Source organism: Nyctibius grandis, chromosome 5, assembly GCF_013368605.1.
Source record: "Nyctibius grandis isolate bNycGra1 chromosome 5, bNycGra1.pri, whole genome shotgun sequence".
Taxonomy (NCBI): domain Eukaryota; kingdom Metazoa; phylum Chordata; class Aves; order Nyctibiiformes; family Nyctibiidae; genus Nyctibius; species Nyctibius grandis.
The window spans coordinates 53,657,329-53,679,752 of record NC_090662.1 but is presented as its reverse complement, the minus strand read 5'-3'; the positions used below and the strand labels follow the sequence as shown (position 1 = coordinate 53,679,752).

At 40.3% G+C, this 22,424-nt stretch overlaps 1 protein-coding gene and 1 long non-coding RNA gene across 4 annotated transcripts in view; one reads left to right on the top strand and one right to left on the bottom strand.

Moving 5' to 3' along the window:
* The window catches only part of NUDT4 (nudix hydrolase 4), a 32,188-nt gene extending 25,368 nt beyond the window's left edge, over positions 1 to 6,820 (bottom strand). The window contains exon 1 of one of the 2 annotated variants that reach the window (XM_068400730.1): positions 6,411 to 6,820. In XM_068400730.1, coding sequence (XP_068256831.1) covers positions 6,411 to 6,509 — 99 coding nt within the window. In that variant the 5' untranslated portion in view covers positions 6,510 to 6,820. The remainder of the gene's footprint in view (positions 1 to 6,410) is intronic. The other variant, XM_068400731.1, reaches the window with a different exon arrangement.
* Positions 6,260 to 22,424, top strand: part of LOC137663470 (uncharacterized) — a 111,932-nt gene continuing 95,767 nt past the window's right edge. Inside the window, exons 1-5 of one of the 2 annotated variants that reach the window (XR_011048189.1) lie at positions 6,260 to 6,393; positions 11,962 to 12,006; positions 14,327 to 14,461; positions 18,007 to 18,165; positions 19,249 to 19,548. This is a non-coding gene — a long non-coding RNA (uncharacterized lncRNA). Of the gene's footprint in view, positions 6,394 to 7,085; positions 7,430 to 11,961; positions 12,007 to 14,326; positions 14,462 to 18,006; positions 18,166 to 19,248; positions 19,549 to 22,424 lie in introns of those variants that run through there. The other variant, XR_011048188.1, reaches the window with a different exon arrangement.

Below are 22,424 nucleotides of genomic sequence, written 5' to 3'. Positions count from 1 at the left end.
AACATGTTTTGTTGGAGGACACCTTAGCCTGATGTTAGACAGGTACAGCCATGTTTCCTTCTCCCCTCACCCCCTTTTGAGCAACTATCCACCCCATTAAACACATTTGTATGGCATAGACAAGTAATACCATAGGCACTGGAAAAAAATTATTGAGGTTTCGCAATAAAAAACAGCTCATGGTTGACTGATTTCAGTATCTGAAGAGGCATGAGTGAAGACTGAAGCTTCCTGCCGTGGTGGACAGCTGAATTCCTACGGCTTTGCTGAACTTGCAGGCTTTCACTGCTGGCAAGAAGTTGCAGTTTGTCAAAAAAGATCCCAATACGAAGGCAAGGTGCATATGCAATGCCTCCAGAAAGCTGTTTTTCTGTGGAAGTAGGGATAATAAGGCACTTTGTTTTATAAGCTGGTTACCTGATATAATTTCTGCCACAGCAACATAACATTCAGTTATTTTTATTTAACATTAACACAAGCTTAAACCACTGGAGAAACCCATACGAGCCTGCAGGGATACACTGTAAGCAGACACTGTGTCTGTAGACACATCATAAAGAGCCATTTTGGAACCTATTTATAGGTCTTGATTTTTCCAGCTATACCCCTACTTACACCACATCCATGATGTTCAAATAAGAAGAAAATGCTGAGGAAAAACTAAGGCAGCGATCATCCTATGTCAATTATTCCTCCTGTATATTAGCAGTGCAGAGACATGAGACAGAACAAGTAAAAACCACAGTGCACCCGAAGTGCATATTGAAACATGTGTTCTCTGGTATTTTAAAATATGCCTATACTCTATTAGGCAATCATAGAGCAAGCTAGGTAACCTGTATCAGTCCATACATCGCTTTGGAGAGCACACCAGCCTTAAATATGGTGCTGTGGTCATAGTCTGTTATATTTTAAAGCACACGTTATCTGTGTGTTTAGACCTGAAAGCTTACACTGAAGAATAAAGAAACGAAATGACAAATTCTAAGAACAGAAGATCTTTCAGCAAGTTTATTTACAATAATTCCTAGAACACCCCATTTTGCCAGGGCAGCCAGGTGACACTTCTGGGCCCTGGTTTTATAGATCAGGTTACATTACAACAGGTCTTTCTGGTTTTCAGATTATTTAGACCAATGCAAATAAAAATAACATTTTATTTTTTCCTTTATTATCCTTTAATAAAACCATTACTAATATGTAGCAACAGTTGTAAGAAACTGAAGAACATTACCATTTTTTAAAATAATAAAGCAGTAACCACCAGAACAAGGTAGATTAAACAAAGGTTTCTTAAATCTTTACATTCTACAGCCCACGAAATAAAATTCTCTAGATTGGACCAAAAAGGAGATACAATACTAGGAAGCTATAATTTTTAAACTCAAAGTTAAGAGGCAATAATTGACATGCAAATGTATGCCCTGCTACAGGGGAAAGAAAAAAAAAAAAATCTACATTTCCCATAAGTGTGTGACAATACCGTTATCCTCACTACTGTCTCAACAGTAACAGGAAATCCTTCCCATCTATTTTCATCTCTTGTACAAGGCTCATCAACAAAAATAGCAAAATTAAAAACTGAAAAGCCTGAAGACTTTTTTGCATATAAAACTATTTTTTAGATCTGCCACCAGTAACTGCTGGCTGAACACTAAAGTAGGGCTTTCAATACCATACTCAATTACATATAGCAGAGTTACAGATGCCAAAATAATTAGAATGCACTCAAGTTTTATATACAAGGTATTTAAAAATAACTGCTCATTTATCTGTATAATAAGTAGTTGATGGAAGAAAAATGAAATTAGCTTTTGAAATTGTTTTAGTTATCCAAATGACTAGAAAAAAATATTAGTATTTGCTCTTACTGCTTTAAAGGCCTGCCTCGTTCTCTGCTTTGAGAGGTAAGAATCTCCTTGCCTACCCTCCGCCCAGACCCTAAGACAGCAGCATTTTATGTAAAACCAGTGTTTGCAGAGTACTGAATGCATAAGCAATTCTCACTGGTGGAAGCGGTCGGTCCTCGTAGTACTGAGACGTTCTCCTGTGGGTTTATCCTAAAGCTGCCATCCACATCTCCCAGTTGCTCAAGAGAGATCTGCATTTCCTCATACACAAATCTGCCAGCCCATCCCAGTCTGCTGAATACCTTCAGCTTTTTGCACACACCTAACAGCTTCTTGCTTGTTCAAAGCAAAAAGCCTGCAGCTCCCACGCATTTCATGCCCACATAAGCCTTGTTTCATTTTTCATGGGATTTCTCCTGCTTCACTTGCAGCAATTTTTTTTTGTTCAAAGGGCAGACAGTGCCTGCAATTACTGCTTCATTTCCATTAAGAACGGCAGGAGCCAGCACTTAAGCTCATATCCAGCCATCCTGCTCTCTCTCCAGCCCAAACGACAGCACTGAGACACCAAAACAGGCAACACTTTAATGACAGTAGTCTAAGAGATCTTCTAACACACTCCAAAAAAAAAATCCAAAGCTACTGGCCACATTACTTGGCTGTCTGGGCTTCCTCCAGGATTTTTTTTTTTTAAATCATACAATATCACAGCATGAAGGCTACAAAATCTAAACCAAAATGGGCTATATAGCACTAAATTGGCATCTGTGGAGTCACTTGAAGATGAAGAAACAGGAAGGGAGGACTTTTGCAGTGGTGCATCCGGACAACCATCAGTCATCTCAAGTACATGCAATGCCAGCTCTCAAGACAAAGCAGAAGCTTTTGACAGGTTGCAAGACTGCGGGCGAGCCCAGTTTCCAGCCCGTAACACCCAAGAGAACTGACTCAACAATTTTAAGTCTGGCAGCAAAGACTGTTGGTATGTCTAATTGGACAGGGTGCTGTAGCTGGAGAGTAGGAGTTCAGCAGCTGTATTTCAAACTGTTTGCAGGGACCACCAGACTGAATTTTGCCTCAGTGGTATTCTAGAGCCCACCTATGTTTCAAATTAAGAAATAAAGAAGTGAACAGAAAATGAATGTAAATACAGCATGGTTTTACCAAAAACATCCTTTGTTACCATAGTCTTTTTAAATTGACACGTTGTTTCACTGTCCATAAACCTCAGATGTAACATGGGCTTCAATAAGGCTACAAAGGTAGCACGGGAAGTACAATACAGTAGGAAACAGACCAAGAAGCCATAACAAGCAGATTTTGCTAGACAATTATTAACAACAGAGATATTAAATGTTTTAGTGACTGGCCCAATTTTCATTCATGATGATCACAAAAAGCTGTTACTGAAATCTGCAAGTCTCCAAATTGAGAGACAGTGTCCCTAAGTCACAATACCAACAGGGGATCTTGTGCTGAAGTTGCAGAAGGATCACATTTGGTTAAGAGGAACATATCGTGTATCTAATGCACAGAACACTAAGAATTTCTGATGCAAGTTGAGAGTTCACAAGGTGGGAACAAGTTAGAGACTTAGATATCACCGCTAATCACAAGACGACTACACCATAGCTTTACAATCATGATAAAGACAGGTCCTATCACAATATTTTTTTCTGGTATAGCTAGAGAACTATTAGGAACCTTTTACACAACATAGTGAGATTCCATCTAAACGAACCACAACTATCGCTCACATTCAAAAAATATGGCTGTCAAACTGAATGAGATGAAAGAGCTACCATGATGATCTGAAAAAGAGAAAACCAGTTTTAGAAGATGGGGCTACAAGACTTCAAGTCCATCAAAAAAGTGCTAAGAAAGGAATGACTGCTGACGACAGATATGTCAGAAAGCTAAGTGCAAGAAAGGAGGAAAAAAGCTAAAGCAGTCACAACTGGATATGGACTGGCCTTTCAGAAAGTCAGAATGGAAGTAGGAAGACAGGTTAATTCTAAGATTCGTATCAGAAGATTGCTGCAGATACTCATTCCTCCAGACAGAAACTAACCAGCTGAAAAGTAGAACATGATGTATTGAGATAATCTTGCACACAGTATCTCCAGAAAAAAAAAAAAGTTGATATTTTGATTTCTTGATTTAAGACTCCCAGAAAGAAATGCATTGCTAAAGATTGCTTTCAGTTGTCTGTTCTATTGTCTCTCCTCCAATGTCTAGCAACTGTTTGCTTATGGGGTAGTAACCCTGTAGGTTAAAATAACGATGAAAACTAATGTTTTTTCCCCCCAATAGCTTCTACAGGTGCCTGCTGTTCCCTGCTTCTCCCTCCAGTCACTCAAATACTGCTTTTGTGCTCCCTCACAGCAAAAGTTACCCTGCAATTAAAGATCCCCAGGATGCAGGTCAGCTGAAAATCAATGGTACAATCTCTAAAGAATTGCAAAGGAAACACTGAACACATTTACATGGAGTTTGAAGTAGACCTACACGGAAAAATATTAGGACAACAGTGCTCAAGAACAACAGAAGCAAGCCTCATCCAGCCAAGTCAGGGAACGGGGCTGGTGATAAAAGTTAATCACAAACAGTAGTCAGGCATCAAACTTCTAAGGAATAGGTTCTGTATTGATACAGATGGAGCTGGCACTTAGGAAACAGTTACAGATGTTGCCATTGCTTTTCCAGAGATAACATATCAGAAAATAATTTGAACTGTTTTTGCATGCTTAATCTACGTCACAAATCTGACTTGGTGTCATCCCATTCATTTCATCCTCAAATGTGTCTACTTGCACAATGCCAAAGCCCAGCCTCACGCCAGCCATACAGGTGCTCCACCTGCAAGACTCCAAAGTGCTCTAGTGCAACAAGCATCAACATCCACCCTTCTTACGCAGTCTAGCAAAGCTGCTGCTGCTACTATCCTTAGCCTTGGAGGGTGTTCTTATGCACAAATAATTTTTGAAGCAGCCACTGGTCTCATTTGGATACAAGATTCAAAGAGAATATAAGAAGTTGCAGCAGGAAATGAAGAATGAATGGAAATTACTGACAGACATCATCTCAACCATGAACTTCTAACTACAATTAGTGCAAGAAAGCTCTAACAGTAGCTCAGGTGTTTGAACTTCAAACAAGTCTGAGCTGGAGTAGCATCCAAAGATAAATACTGAAGACACATAAATGGGGAAGCACGCTGGAGTATCAGAGCTGCTGCTGAAACCAAAGAAAAGCTAGACCAATACCAAGAACTAGCATGATTTCTGCTGGGCACCTTTCTCCTTTATGATACCAGGAAAAGCTAATCAGTGTGATCCCAAGGCTGTATTTATACCACACAGGGAATGGCACATACCAGAACGCCATGCAAAATTTTTGCCTAAACTCAAGGGTCAGTATTTTCACAGAATCATAGAATGGTTTGGGTTGGAAGGGACCTTAAAGATCATCTAGTTCCAACCCCCCTGCCACAGGCAGGGACACCTTTCCACTAGACCAGGTTGCTCAAAGCTTCAGGCTTCTCCCTACTGCATTATATTCCCTATTAGACGTTTGAAAATAAGGAAGAAATTTGCCGTATTGGCAGCTTGGATATGTCACTAGCTTCTTCCAGCACACAGATAAAAACCCCCAAGCCCTAAAGCTATTAAATAACAAAATGAAAACGAAAATCAGGAAAGCGTGTGTTTCCAGCCTGAGAGAGTCTACAAACGCATTGTGCAATGAAACCATCGGCAAACTTTCCAGAGAACGGCCAGCGCGATTGACCTTGGCCAGGAATATAGGACAACTTTGTTGCCGCCTCCCGATTCTGCTGCAACATAAAACCCCGGCTGAGCGCTACCCTCTACAACCATAACTACAACCCGCCCCCCTCCCGCCCCCGAGCTCCTTGACAAAATATTTTTAAGCACCATTTTCCTCTCTCGGTAACAAACACAGGTTTTTCAAACACAAGGGGTTTTTTTAATCCCACCCAAGTATGGCAGGGGGCTCATCTTCGGGGCAGCACCAGCCCTGCCCTCAACGCGCCATTACACATTGGCCGCTTTCCTGCGCGTTCCAGGCGCACAAAGGATAACCCCGGGGCTTCAGCCAGTGCGCAGTTCCGCGCCGGGAGCAGCCCCCGGCCCCGTCCCCCCGCCCCAGGGCGAGGGGCGCCGCCCGCCGCCGCGCACAAAGGAGGGCGCCGCGCACGTGGGCCCGCGCCCCGCCGCCCCAAGATGGTGGGCGAGGGAGAGGCGCGCCGCGCCCGCCCCGCCCCCGCGGCCGGCACGAAACAGGCCGGTACGGCCCGGCCCAGTAGGGGGGCGCCCGCCCCCAGCGCAGGCTGCTGGCCGGGGTCCGCACAGCTCCGCGTCGCCGCGCCCACTCCCGACTCGACTCTGTGTGTGCGGGGAGTGTCGCCGGGAGGGGCCGGGGCGCCCCCCGGCCACACAAAGGGACGCGACACCGGCGGGCCCAGCTGGTGACAGCGGAGGAGGAGCCCCGCCCGGCCCGGGCCCGGCGCCCCCCACCCCACGTGCGTGGCAGGCTCACCTCGTCCTCCCGCTCGCTGCGGAAGCAGAGGCACGCCGCCCGCTTCTTGTAGCCCTCACGGTCGTACGTCCGCGTCTGGTTCGGTTTAAATTTCATCATAGAGGCGGTAAAACGCCGGCTGCCCCCGGCCGCTGCTGCCGCCACGGCTCCGCTCTCCGAGCGCCGCCGCGCCCCCGGGACGCCGGCGCGGGCCCCCTGCTCGGAAATGGGGCAGGAGAAAGGCCAGTCCCAGCCGCCGAGCTCCTGTCACAGCAGCGTCGCGCTGCTGCCGCCGCTCCAGGAATCGTGCCGCGCCATGGAGGCTCCCACGTCGGCCCGGCTCGCCCCCGAGCCGCCGCCGCGGCGGCCGCCCCTGCGCCCACTATTTAACTGTAACGCACATTCCTGCGCCCGCGCGCGCCGCGCCGCACCGCGCAGGCGCCGGGCGCGGCAGCGGACGGGGAGGGGGGTGAGAGGCGGGCCGCGGCGGCGGGCGGGGCCGGCGAGCGGGAGGGGAGGTAAAAGGCCGGTCACGGCGCGGTAGTGGGCGTGCTTAGTCACTAGCGGGGCCCTGCCGGGGGTGGGAGCAGGCTCTGGGGTGAGGCGGGGCGAGGACCCTCCCTCTCGCCCGCCCTCATAGCGCCGTGGGCTGACCGGAACTGTCCGGCGCCGTGGTGGGGCTGATGGGCTGCGGCTCAGGGGCCGCCCGCGGTGTCCCACCGGCCGCGGTTGCCCCGCCGAGCCGGGACTGAGGGCAGGTGTGGTGGGGCAGGGCTGCCCCATGGGCTTATGCGGCCCAGTGTCCCCGTGGGGCGGGAGCGGGCCTGCCGCCAGCGGTGCCCGGCCGCAGGCGGTCCCTCCGGGTCCCTTGTCCAGCGCGGCTCTCCGAGCGCTGAAGGGATGCGGTGTCTGCTGGCAGCCTCCGTGGCAGGGAGCCCGGCGTAGGTGTGCGAGGCAGGGCGGCTTTCCCTGCTGCGGGGCTCGGTGGATGGAGGATGCACGTAGCTCAAGTGCCGTAGTAAGAACGTAGCTTTGCCCATGTGAGTTAATCCGGTTTTGAAATAACTTATTTTTAGAAGGCACCGGTGTATGCAGGCTGGGAGAACAGCAGCCTATGCTATTTTTTTTTGTTTGTTTATGTAATAACACTTAGGTGCTAAAGATGGACAAAAGGTTTTCCCAGCACTGATGACAGGCCAGAAAAAGCTTTATGTACCTTTATTATAATCTAGTAGGGTGAAAGCCTGGGGGCTTTATCATCAAAAAATCCTGCAAAACCCAACCCAGACGCAAAACAAGGAAATGCTACTCTCTTAAATGCTCCTGAAAGCTGTTGATTGCAAGTAGTCGTCAAAGCACTTGCTGCTTGTGCATGAAACATTGCGTAGTCGTGTGGGCAGACAGAAGGTCATGTCCGCTTACATACTTGTAGAAATAGCCAATCCAACCTGTTTCATAAACTTCTTCCTAATCTGAATCTTATTGATGTTCATAGGCTCCTTTGTGCTTTTAGAGTGGACCAATGTGCTTTAAACTTCTACCCTGCTTGTTCCAAACACCTACTTTTTTCATCCTAAATTGTTTTGTGTTTTTTTTAACAATTTTGTTGATCTGTAACAAGTTGGACTTTTTATATGCTTTTTGTGGCATGCATTGAAAGGAGATTGGTTTGTCATTGCTGCTTGCTCTGGTTCTTAGTGAAATTTGGACCTTTTGTTCTTCAGAGCGTGAAGTAAGTACAATGAGTCAGTGCAGTATCACACTTGAAAACCGTGGAAGCTAAAGGAGGGAAAGCACAATTGTATTGAACTGTATTATTTTGTTGAAGTTATAATAAGCTGTAAAGTCAAGCACCCAAAGATTAAGAAACTCCAAATTTAATTTGCTTTTACACATTGATTACTTGTATAAGCATATTTTTCTTAAGAAGGCCCCTGTCACTTTTGCCACTTAGCAAATGGACTGGCTTATTAGATTTCTTCTTTTTCTCCTCATTTGGTGCAGATCCAGGTCTCATTTATTACTGTGACCAGTCAGGCCTCAGGCTACATACAATTTTAGTAGGTATTTAATGGATCTGTAGTCAGAATAAATTCTTTTTTGTGAGGAAAGGACCAATACTCAATTAGTATCTGAAATTTTTAGTTCAAAGTTTAAAGGGCTGAGATCTGAAGCCTTTGAGAATGCTGAGGAACAAAACATGTTTTTGATGCTTGTGTTCATAAACTTGTCCATGATACAGAAAAGGGAGTGTGGTATGGTGTAGTGAAGCTCAAGGGCTAGAAATTAAGATTGCAGTTAGTCATTGCACCAACTTTTCTTAGATTTTACATGTTTGACCTTGCCACCTTTGCTGTATTTCTGTGTAGTTTTAAAGGTACATCTTTATGAACAGCATAGATGTGCAGTCATGTAATGCATATAGCGAAAATAATCTTGCCGTTGGTCTGCTTTTTATGATAGACCATTATGATAGAACTCATTCTGCTTTGGGGTCTTCCTTGAGCTACTGTTTCAGGGTTTGTCTTTTAAGACAAACACGTTTTAAGTCTTCAGTATGGCTCTTTCTGAATTATCTTTTTTTTTGTTGTTGTTTGGGAGGCTTCACCTCTCACGCAATTGGAGGAAGTTCAAAAGTAGGATTTATACTTAACGAGAATAGTGTCCAAAGATCAGATGAGCTTAGGCCAGGTTTTCCACTTTTGTACAACTCACCCCTCCCACCCCCAAAACCAAACAAAACATTTGACTGCCAAATCAGAACACAACGCACAAATCCTCTCTCTGTTGCGAAACTCGATGGTTTCTTTGTCACGTATCACAGAGGTAAGAGCTGGAAGAGAGAGCTCCGTGAGACAGGCCGGTCAGTAGGCTGGCTATAGTTACGTTATCTAGTCCACGTATCCTCAAACACAGTAACGGCTCCGATGATTGGTGAATTCATTGGGGTGCTGTTTGTTTTCGTGAAAGTCCCAACTTCTGCCTATATGTAGTTAGGCTTTTATTTTACAAACAAGAAACCCGACTTTGTGAATACGGAAAAATATTAAAAAATAATGACAGATGTAGCCTAAAAAGGGAAGTAGAAGGATGTTTTGTTTTTTTGACCTTGAGGGATTTTCTTTTGAGCGGTGCTGCTTTTTTTTTTTATTATTATTTTTTTGTGAGAAAGGTTGAGATTCATTGTGCTAGGAATTAATCTTAAATGCCTGAAATGATATTTTTTGTTTGGAGATGCGATTCTTCAATGGCCCTTGGTTTTTAGACTCGTCAAGAGGCTTGAATCTTCAATGTTTTTGTATTTTTTTTTTTAAGTTTTTGATCTTGTAAGTCTAAGTTATGTGTCTGTCTATACACAGAAGGCAGCAACAACTGTATGTGAAACAAATCATCAATAAATAATTAACATTTACAATGCATTCACATATTCATATTTGCAGTAGTTCTGTAATGGTGCATTGCTTACTATTTTGTTAATGCACTGTATGAATGCTGGGTATCACATTATGATTGCATGGGATATTACTGAGAGGAAGTGCTACAGTGTGGTACCAAAGGTCTATTTCATTCAGAGGTGGGGTTTTTTGTTTGGTTTTGTGAAGAGTGACTCTGGATTTTGCACTACAGCAATAGTAATTGTGAAGTAACTGATGATACATAAAGTACAAGTGTGAACCAGAGCTGAGTAAACAATGGAGGATGCAAAGACACTTTAAAGCAAGTTCAAAAACCTCTGCATTCAGACAAAAATGACTTTCTACCTGGCTAGTTACACTTTCAGTGAAGTGAAGTCTGCTGAAATTCAAGGGAACAATTTTCTTTTCCTTTAGAGGAAAGAAACAGGTTTAAAAATTTACAGAGTAATTAGATTTTCCAGTTCCCTTGACCTACATTTATTGCCGAGATTAGAAATTGCAGTGTTCAATAACTATGTTCTGGCAAGTTTTATGTAACTTTCTTTTCCACTCTTAGTTTATTATGGTTAATAAAAATGAAATATTTGCTTTGGAGGTACTTTCAGTCCTCTACATAACATTTGCTCTGAAGAGAAATAGATACTTAGATTTTTTTTTTCCCTTGCCTCTGCAAATAGCACATCAAATGAATTACTTTATATTAGGGAAAACAGTGTCTTTAGTTACCATCATTCTGATCATAGATGATCATTTGTTCTGTCATGGTTACGACATTTCTTTGATATTCAACAGTTAAACGAGCACAAAAATCCCAAAGTTCAGAAGCGGACAATGTATTGAGAACGCATCCCTCTAGTGCCGCATTGTGTGGGCCTTTGGAACAGTAAATCCTCGTTCAGCTGCATTGTAGCCTGGTGAAAGGCTGCCTGCAGCTCTAGGCCCAGTCATCATTTCAGCAGAAATGACGGTAACCGTAGCGTTGAGGTTGGCAAGGTTAACCTGACAACCAGACAGGTTAGCACCTTTCCCAAACCTAGAAAAAAATTGTAAACATTATTGAATATAAGAAGGTTTGGTATATGGAAAGGATAAGCATTCATCAGGGTAGTTCTTATTTAAGGTGAATTACTCCCCCAAGATAGAATAGGAGGGAGCAGAGATTCTTCTGAGATTTTATACTACTCTGCGGTTAGCTACGAGGAAGCAAATGAGAACAGTGCCAAGCTAACTTCCCTGTAAACTTAAAATGTCATTTTTATAATGATTTAGCAGTTATGAAAACGCCAGCATTAGTCTTAAAATACTTTTAAGTGCCAAAAAATGTACAAAAAGCTTGCCAAATCATACATGCACTCTCTTCTGGTAAACATTGAACAGAGAGAACTAACTTTAAAAAATGGAACACTTATTTATTTCTAAATCATGCTTCTGCAAAAGCGGCTTTTATATAGTAAGTCCCACACTGTCTTTTCCCTCGGAGCCAGAACTTCACCTGAATCTGTTGTAAAATGCACTTTAAAGAGAATACACGCACATGCTCACTGCGATAAGGGTTGCATTCCCCATCCACAGGGCTCCCTTATTTCGAGGTGAATCTAGAGCACCGCTACAGCTGCCAACAGCTGTCTTTTCCTTTGATTTGTTATCGTTGAACAACTTGTATGAACTGTGTGCAATTACACTATTACTGTCCGCAAATCCAGCTTTACAATCTTGCCTTTTATGAAAAAGTATGGTTAGCATTGCTTTGATGCTTGGTAAGAGTGACCATTCCAGTAAAGACAGGGTTTTGCATTAAAAGCTTACAAATTGGGAGAAATGATAGTTACCCGTGAATGAAAAGGAGGGAATCAATTAAATACAGCTATGTTTATTTGAATGTAGACATCGAAGTGTGTTTCTTTTTATATATAAACAGTATTGAATGCTTTTGTGTGCTTTTATGGGTTCAGTGGATTGTGATTGGTTTGGATTTGCTTAAAATTGAACTTCCTTTAGCAAAATAGAAAAAGTAGTATTTTACAGAACTGTTTAGCATATTTTATTTGGCTTCTACAATAAAGCTGGATTGATAATACTCAACTTCGCTAAAAGTACCTGAAGAAGATTTTTTTTTTTTTTTTAACTGGTGCAAAATTCTTTTATCTTTATCACAGAGACAACCTAAAATCCTGAGGATTTTGACAGACTTCATGAAATAAGTAAGTATGAATTAAGATCATTGTTGTGTAGTTCAGATTCTCTGTGAGATTATGTAATCTTAAACTTGGGTTTATGCTCCTTAGCCTGTAGGGCTTTGTTAGTGGGATGTCCTATTGTTTAGTTTTATGTTTACTTCACAGGATGTATTCTTCCTGTGAACAATGCATTTCACAGGATATAGTCCTTAGTGTTTTCTCGTCCTTAGTTATGAATTCATTGCCATAATACTCTTGTTATTGAAGTTTTGAGTTCATTCTGGTAGTAGACTATTTTTGGTGTAAGTGGATGTCGTTTGGAGAGACTATATGAGTTGCTAGGCTTCTTCAGTGATAAAGTTATGCCTTCCAGTGATTGCAGTGGAAACCCGCGTTACCTGCAAACATTTAAAATTCTAAGTGTGGCTCCATGAAGATTGTAGTAGTATGAGTACGCTCTTTGTTGGTCCTCTTTCAGTTTCCTGAATAGGGTAAAATATGTCCAGGTTTTGAGGAGTTGGGCTTCTTGGGAAAATAGGACTTCACTGACTCATAGCTGAGAAAATACCTGAATTGTTTTGGAAGTCTACGTGTGGTTTAGATGTTATTGTGGCCATAGCAGCAGCAGCAAGCCTGTACCAAATATCAGCTGCTCCAGAGTCCTAGTTTAAGGTACAGAGGAAATGGGACTGTGAATTGGGTTGCCAAGAGATGGGCACACGTTCAGTTGGCCATATCTACTGTGGAGTGTGTTTTCTGGCAATGAGCTGAGGGAAGGAGCTGGTGGTGGGATTACCTCAAAACCATGCAGTTCTTTCTGGCAGAGCCTATCTCTTAGAAGCCAGGTTAATAATAAAATGGTAGTTGCATTGTATTATTAACAGATGCACCAAAAATGGAAGGATAGACTGCCGTTTAAGCAATCTTCTTTCCTAATCTAACGGAAGTCTGCTTGGCTAGACTTGGCACTCAAGTCCCACAGAACAGCTCATTTATTTTTTATGTTTATTTTGGTATGTTTGTGTAGCCAAGTTGCTGACTATTTGAGCCTGTCTATTTCTGATATGACACTATATAAATCTAGTAGAAGACTTTATCTGATAATTTTATACCCTTTTTTGACTGTGTAGAAAAACATAGTAATTTGTGGCAGAAAAACATTCGAGGCTTGGCCAAGCTATGCTTTATAAGGAGCTGTGCTAAATAGGAGTGGAAGCTATTTTGTGTAGTTGTGACTTAAAGAAATACTTGAGAGAATGAGTAAAGGTAATTCTGTGTGATTAAAACAGTGATTAAATTTTATGCTCATGTCTGGTTGAATTTCAAAGGTCAATCTTGTTAGTAGAGCCTAGTGATTTCGTAAATATCTGAACAATATTTTGAGTGCTTTTTTGTTGCAGGCTTCAACCAACTCACTGGAAAAAGTGATTACTGCAAAGGTGTGGTGTCAAAGAAAGCAATAAAACCCCCCTGAATGTTCCTCTCCACTGTTTTCATCTGAAGGCTTCATTCCAAAATGTTGGCTTTTGACCCTGATGTGTTTAGTCAGGCTTAACCTTTCTTACACAAAGCAACCTCTAAAAAAGATCAGATCTACAGGTCAATATGGGTGGAGTAGACATAATAGGTACCTCACCAATTTTTAATCATACTTAATCATTATCATCTTCATGACCCATTACAAGAGTAAGATTGATTATGGGCTACTTGAAAACACCTGGACAGTCAAGCTGATCATTGCTCTGTTTTTAAAGAGGGTATATAATGACTGAATGTGTTACGGGCTTTGGGGCCAAATTACAGTGGGGCCTGGTATTACCACTTTTATTTCAGTGCTTTTGTTTCAGACTGTGGTTTAGCCACTGTTACTAAATATATACATCAGAGCTGTTTGCAATTTAACAGTTGAACCTCCTAGTGTTAAGAGGGCAAGCAGAAGGTAGCTTTTAAGCTGTGCATAAGGGCTCTGCTGGGGTCAAAGGCACAGGTGTGTTCCTGTTTTGTTTTTTGCACATAGAGAATTGTGCAAGGACAGTTTGTGGGCAATCAGAAGATTTGCATGGGAACTTACATGTTGATAGCCGTGGCAAATCACTATAGTGGCTCTGGATTTTAGCCTAGTGATTTCCATATGCTTGGGGTTCTGTTGCTCAGCTTCTGAGCAGGTGGAGTATGTTTTCTGTGTATGGTTACAATAACATGGCACTGATACAGGGGATAGTGTCAAACAAAAATATGTTATAGAGCTAGCTAGGACTCTGTCAAGTTCTTTTTTCCCTAGAAAAGAAAGTTTTACTGAGGAATTGTATTTATTCTGACAAACTATCTCTGGAAAACTTTGCAGGTCCTGTGAGACAGAACTTGTATTTGAGAAAGTCATCAGAATGGACAGATGGTTGGAGCACTGAGACCCAGTAAGCTTCAAATTAGGAACAGCCAAGAAGGGAACTTCTAGTTGTTTCTCTGACTAGTGCTCTGAGTGAGTGTTTTTCTTTATGGCACAATTCATATTTATGATTTAAATATTTAAATGTGTTAAAATTTAAATATTTAAATTGCATGTTTTGATAAGTATCTGTTGAAACTTGTCTGTTTATCTTTTTGTAAAGAACTGGGTTTTTTCCCCTCCTACAACTAGTTTGAGAGGAGTCCAGTATATGTATGCATGTAGTCTTGAGAATGCAAGCTCTAGCTCTATAGTTTTTCTTAACAGTAATTTAAAACATCTCTCCCAGGTTCTAGGAAGATAAATGAAAAAATGCAGTTATACAGAATAAAACAAAGTTTTCCTCCTGCAGTTCCTCCCAAAGTTAGTATGTCGGATGTTAGTTGCTACATTATCATAACTACAGCTTGTTCCCAATAGAAGCTGAGTAAATGGTTACTGAACTATGTCCTGAAAGACAGCAAGTGTGGGCAATTTTAAATCAAAGCCTGAGGGTGTTTGATTATGAAATGCAACTTTTTATTGAGATGTGTGTTAACAGCTTCACATCTTTCAGTGTAATGAGGCTCTGGTTTTACTATTCTCTTGATGACAACTGTTAAAATATCGATAGGGGTCGTGTTTAGTGTAAGTACGCTGCAAATTAATACCTTTTGCATTGTTACTGCTTGTAACGTTGAACCACAGTAAGAGTTAGTCTGTTGTTTTATGAAAGTTCACTATTTCCTGAATTTGGGAATAAATCCAGCTCTTTCAAACTCCTTCACAGAAAAAAGTGTTCTCTACTGCAGTGATTAAGCCTTTCTCAAGAAGAGGAAAGTCTCGTTATCATTTTAGCATTTTTTTGGTCTGTCTGTTGCTAGCATTGAAAGACTAACTATGTCTCTTCAGCTTGTGGCTATGTCATTGTATTGTAATTGTCTCTTCAGTCATAAGATTTCCTAAAATATTGTTTTCAGCTTTATCTCAAGGCTTCCTTATTTGTGTAAGCGTGCGTGTGAATTTTCAGGGATGGTGCTGAGTCCATCTCATTCTCAACAGATCAAGTGAGAGTGTACAGGACTTAGAAAGTTTCAACAGTGGTGTGCATATTATCAATATTAAAATTTGGTTTTAAAAGCTTCATTTTCCATTTAATATAGATTTTAATATTGCTTTTACTGGGATAAATGAGTAATAAATGAGTAATATTTCTGATTAAATTAAAACTGATTCTTTTGAATGAGTGCTTAATATTTACACTGTGGGCAAAGGGTAGGTGAAAATAACTGTAAAATGTCTTAAAAGACAGTGTGTCTTGGTCCTTAAGTTACATTTATGTAAATTACATACTAAAGTACAACTCTGGGGCAAGAGTTTAGGGAACACCTTATTTCTTATTTTATTTTTGTATCTGGTTTTAACGTTTCTCACAGGATGTAAAAGGCCAACATTGTAAAAGGATGAGGCTGCTTTTGATTTTTATATTATTTCCTGAGCCTTTCTGTCACTATTTTTAGAGTTTAGATAAACCATCTTTGTATGTATATAAGAAAGAAAATTCTGACAATAACAGTGCATTACTGGAAACATAAAACATCTCACAAACAACTTTTTTTTTTCCTAATGGCAATTTGGGTCCCGTGTTCTGTGGTTCATTGTTTGTTACTCCTCTTCTGCCTGAATAATGAAGACTCATCCTAGGGAGAGCCTAAAGATCCCATGGATTAAACATATCCCATGAATTGCTAGCATTAGCAGGAAACTTGTAAGAATGACCCACCAAGGGCAGTGCTTTACTACAGATCTTGTCACTTTGAGTTTTAAAAGAAATGAAGATATTATGGTTTCAATTAAGTTTGGAATAGGATTTAGAATTTGACTGAGGATGAATCCAGTTTAGATGGTTAGAAGGCATAGGCTTCACAATTCATATCCCGATTATGGAAATGCTAAAAGATCAGTTGTATTTGCAACTGCAAATTTGTCTCTATTTGAAGTGGTGACATGTCTTTTGAAATCATCTATTAGAGTCAAGATACTTGCTTTGGAATGTGGCTGGAACCAGATTTTGCAATTGGATACTTGGACTTTGCAATTGGCTACTAGTTTTCCCCTGACAGTAGGACCAAAATTGTTGACATAAGTGCAGATAATTTCTAGAGATGCATCGTAAGTGGCACCAAACAGAGTCCAGTAAAATAAATGAAAACTAGACGCATGAATTAAAATTCCATAATATAAATGCTGGGCATTTGCTTTTTAGCCTTTACCCCTTCTACCTTTTCTGATTTTCTCCCATTATCCCAATGACTTTTCCTTTTATCTTTTATGTATTTAGCTTTGGGAAGCGTTATCCCCTTTGTATCAGTTTTGTGTCATATTCATATCTAGGTTGCTGCCAGATGGACTTTCACAAAGGTCTGCTGAAGTCTTTTGGGCCTTCATGTATGTGAAAGTGAACTGAATAGATCCAATTGTGTAACTGGGATTAGGCTTGGTAAGAGCGCTGTGAGTTTGATCTGTAAGCATTGCCGCAGTATTAGAGATCGCAAGGCCGTTTCATTCTGGAACACTGCAAAATGACATACTAATTGTATTGTGTGGACTCCAGTTGTACACTTTCCTGGTTCAACAACAGTGGAGCAGTCTCATTTGACTATGAAGTAATGTCTGCCACTTCATTTGCCCTCAGTTGAACTCAATGGACAGGCCTCATATAATAAAGTCTAAAATACAAATAATGAACATGTAGTACAAGTACTTTACTATACAAACTTAAAATTCATGCTGACATGACTGTCCTAAACTGTTTTTAAATATAATATGCGTGCATTATACAGAGATGTTAGTTTATTTTAAGGTAGATTAGTTATTTTACCAACTTCCCTGTTACGATGATTTTGATTCATGCAGAGAAACTGTTTCAGTAGACTCATTTCTAAAGATACTCTAAAATTCATGCTTGTGTTAGGGAGTGTATAATTCTACAGATGAAACCATAATATTGCTCTCTTGGCAGATATTTGAAGAGATATTTCATGTCTGTAGCTATTGAGCATTTGCCACCTTATGATCTTTAACTTGATGTACAGTACGTTACCTCATTGTATTTCTGAGTGAATAGACTTAAAATACTAAAGGCAATTTCAAATGTAAAACGATATAAAGCAATTGTCCTTTCAGGTATTTTCTTTTTGAGTAAGGCTTTATGAAATAAATATTTAGGAGAAAAGTGAATGGAAAGATATGACTCAACAGCTGAAGTTCAGCATAAACTGACAATAGAAATAAGATTTTGATGTACGTCAAGCCAACTCACTAAGCTGGGGGCAGAATTTGCATCATGGTCAGCAGTCTTCCCCTACTGTACAGCAATGTGCTGCAAACTAAATTTGTAGTGTGTGTGTCCTAAAAAAAAAAAAAAAAGGCTGCTATATCTCTCAGTTCCCTTTTACATGAACTGGGAAATAAACTCCTAAACTCATTTCATTTGAAGATACAACCTGGATGGGAATCCAACTACTTAGATAATGTTATTTCATTGTAAGAACACTGTGGAGCACCTGTTAAATGTTCTTTCATGTTTGTCTTTTCAGGTGAACCATTGGATGATTCTACTTCATAGACCGCTCACTACTGCACACTCCGCTTTAGCTTTTCTTTACGCAGCCACAAGATAATTTCTTAACATGCTGAACTTCCACATTTTTACTTGGTAACTTTCATATTGAACAAAACTTTGAAACTCCAGCCTTGTGAGTAGTATATTTGTACTTTTAAAAGTTGAACGGTACTAGGGGAAGAAGAGGGTGTAATTGAGTGAATGTGGGGGAAGGAATGTGCTCAGAAACAGCATGTGTAAGGCAATGTGTGGAGTCAGCCTGGGTGTGTAGGTATATAGGATTGTTCCAGGGAATGAGTGTGTCTTCCTGAGTATGCAGAAGGGGCAGTACATATTCGTTAAGGGCACAGAGAGACAGAGTTGAATGTTATAGCATAGGAGTAACTAGCATTTGTGTGAATGAATTGTCACCATGTAAGAGCACAAAAGTAAGCTAAAAACTTAATTTGAGAAGGAGTAGTAGGTAGCTGGATTACCCTACGGAGTGCTAACAAGGAGCAGGTCCTCACTGAGGTACTAAGAATGAGAGAGAACTGCATGTGGTAAAGGTTCTACTCATCCAAGGGCCAGAATCAAAGCAAGGAGTGCAATGAAGGCAAGGGTTGCTGAGGTAGAAAATTAACCACCCAAAAGCTAAAATGAGGCACAACAGCTGGACAGAAAAGAGTAGTGGAGAACAGAGCAGAACTTTACCAAGGTCTGCAAGCAAGGAAGGACTCCTGGGGAGCTGGAAATTGGATGTGGCCTGATTCCTCTTGAAGTTCAGAACTTTATTCCTTAAAAGGAAGAAAAAAAGCTACTTCATACAGGACATAAATATGTAAAGTTTGGGACTGGGAGAAAACGTATAGAATATACATTAAGTCACCTTTCTTTTAAAAAATTCTGCATTTCTCAATTTCCTTTCTGCTTTTCCTTTCTTCCTTTCATGCCTCCTTCTTTCTGTAGTGATCAGGTTATCCTGGCAGTAAGGAAGTTACATGAGGCATAACCATTGCTAATAGAAGGATAATTATCCCTGTTTCAGTGTGTGGAAGGGCTGGTCTGTTTGAAGATTACTTAACTTTTATCATAGTTGATTGTACTCCAACAGACAACTAACAAAAAAAAAAAAACCCACAAAACAGGAAGCTGCTAATTGATTTATATTTTTAATATTTCATTTGCATTTTATTTACATTTCATTTATTTTAATGCTTCATTGCTCTTCCTCCAGTTCCAGACAGCTTCTCTGAATAGCCTGAATGAGTATTCATCCTTATGGTATACATCAAATAAGTGCATCTTTGAACACTTCCTGTAAAAATGCACAGCTTGGAAAAGATGTACACCGTTTTTGTTTTTCCTTCACACGGGTTCTAAGTCTTCAAGCGTATTCAGCAACTCTCTTGAAATATGATGTCTCAGTTACTCTGCCGTAGAAAAGCATACAGAATGGTAAAGTGTCATCTATGAAAGCCACATCAATCCTACGCTAATAACTACAGCTCATCCTGTACATCTACAGGTAGATCAGGTGGGTGATCAGTGTTAATGCTGTCCATTCCCTATTAGGAGATCTTTCAAGACATATGTTTTTAGTGGATGGTGTAAAGATGTTGCAGATCTTGGGAGGGAAAACTTGGAGGTTGAATTCTAGATGGAAAAAGACAGAAGTGGTTAGATGGTTATTTTCTTTCTTCTGTGGCTCATTTTGATGATCTGTATAGCTTAGTATGTCTGTTGCCTTAATCCTTCCTACTAAAAATTTTAGCCAGGCTAATTATTGATTGTGTGTGCAGTCCAGAGATTGGAAGTAGGATCTACTTTCTGCCTTCATCTCTTATTAAATGTATTGATGACCTTTATAATTTGATGACCATGCTGTACTTATCCATTATTGGTACTGGATAAAATATTTATTTGATAGTATTGTGCTAATATGTGCAGTAATATTTTCTGTATGCACTTTTAAGGGAATAGAAGACTTCTAAGTACCAAATTAAATGGATGTAGATAGAAATGTTGTGTAAGAATAATTTCTGTCTTGCTGCACCTAAAAGTGTTCAATATTTGGTAACACTTTTCCCCTCCTCACATGCTACTACAAAATAAATCAGTCCTATCCCTGTATTTTTCATTGTCATCATTGAAAACCTGGAGGATTAGGCCCATGGTGGTTTTCTCACATTTTTGTACTGTTTTATATTACCCAAATTGTTTCTATATCTGTATTTTGGAAGAGCTTTTACTTAGTAAAGTAAATGTGGCTATCTTATAAAAGTTCAAGTAAAATTAAGTTTTCCATTCTCAACATTCTCATGTCTGTCTTCGATAATATGTCTTGCTGTGTGGATGTAGATGAAGAAACCTGGAATAACTGAAATAAAGTCTGATAATTCAATGTAGAAATAAAATTATTCTCTGTAATTAAAAAGAAAATTCCCATATGGGCAGACAGTTCTACAACTTGTCACTGCACGACTTCTTATAACCTCCTTTGAAGGTTTTTTTTACAAGTGCTTATGGAAACAACAGGATCACTGGTGCTTATCTAGTAGCATTATTTCTATGACTTTAATGGTAATCTTGTGCAGAAATGAGCTCAAACTGACTTGAGTAGATCATGTAGACTCACATTAGCCATGATACTGATTTTACTGGTAAGGAATAATTTCAAGCAGTAACCCAGGCCAGACTGGCCTGTGTAAATCCTAAATAATTATTTTGCAATGGTAAAGTAAAACTAACCATTTTTACTTTGTTTTGAAATAGTATACAGAAATTTTAAACTTTCCTTTAAAAAGTGCCCCCCAGATCTTCCAGCAGTGGAAACATCTCAAATTGCCTGCTGCTGTGCAAAAGAGGACAGAAATAGTTGCAAGTTAACTCTTTTTTTATTTTTTTTTTTTTAAGCTGTTGCTCCTCAGCTGTTTTCTAGAACAAAATGGTTGTTGTTTGAGAACAGGTAGGCAGTGAGTTCTAGTTCTAAAGTAACAAGAAGGAGCATCAAGAAAAAGAATGGAACAGAAAGATGAAAGGCAGGTATGATGAAAGGGAAAGGCAGGTATGAATGGCAAAAAAAAAAAAAAAGAGAACAAAGATGCTTTTATGGCACATACTAGCTGCAAGTAGTAAACATGGTATTTCATTTGCCCATCTGAATTAAGATTTTGGTCTTTGCATTAGGGAAAACATGTTTTCTGCTGCTGCCAGCTACCATTTTGGGAACCTTGTTCCATATGGTATTTATGATATTTCCTACTTAACAAAGAGCCAACATTTTGTTCCTAGTGATGACTCAACAGGAAAACTCTGAAAATGTGCTTAACTTTAATTTTTTTTTATGCTCTGGGGTTTTTGTTATGCAGAAGTAATCCATCGAGTTGCAGTAAGAAAATATAAACCTCTTCAGAAGGGAAACAAGTTCATTCCACACGTTGTACATAAACAGGCTTAAAATCACGTCTTCAGGAGGAACACAAAGCATCCAATTACTTAGATGACATTTCTATCACCTGATAGATTAAACAACATTACTTCCCATTATTCATTGGTGAGAAAGGAATATTTGCTTACCTGCAAGCTGGGCACGTCAGTTGTATGTCTAATGATATCTGTACTTTGGTATAACATTTCTAATGCAGAAAATAAAGCAGGTATTTTTCTGTATTGTTTTATCAGACAATTGTTGTTAACTATTCTGATGTGCTTACAGTGTACCAAATTGTTGTAAGCTAGTGGCAAGGCTTGCAGACCTAGGCATTCCTGTGTTCAGGAATTTTCATACTAAAAGCGTCACTTTCAAGGCACAACGCTACAGCTTACAATAACCTCCCACAGATCCAACCACGTGATTCAACTGCAACTCCTAGAGTATCACTGTTCATATTTTTTCCCATAATTAGTTTGCAGGGTGGAAACCTCTTCTGAGGTGGGGGAGGTTTGGTTTCACTTGTATCTACGAGTTGTCAGTTATAGGCTATTCTAGATGCAGACTCAAAAATGCCAAAATGTAGTTTAAACCCTAACAGTCCTGCCTTGGAGTAGAAGAATGGACCAGATGACATTTTAAGTCCTACTTTTTCAAGCCCTTGTCCTAGAAAGAAAGATTTTTTTTTCTGATTCTTTGCCCTTGGGAGCAGTGTAGTCTGACCAGTAACTATGTCTCATTTATATAAAAGGGGATAACTTGTCAGTCAGCTGTCACTGCTGAAGATCTGTGATGACACTGTGGCATGCAAAAATAAGTGGTGTCTATGGTGTTATGTCGATAAAACATTTAAGACTTTAAGCATTAAAAGTAATATAAGTACTGGTTATAATTTTGCACATTTCTCTGTTTCCAAAACAAGAAGAATTTCTACTCTGAATCAGGGTTTCTTAGGATAAAATCTGTTTTTGGAGTGTTTC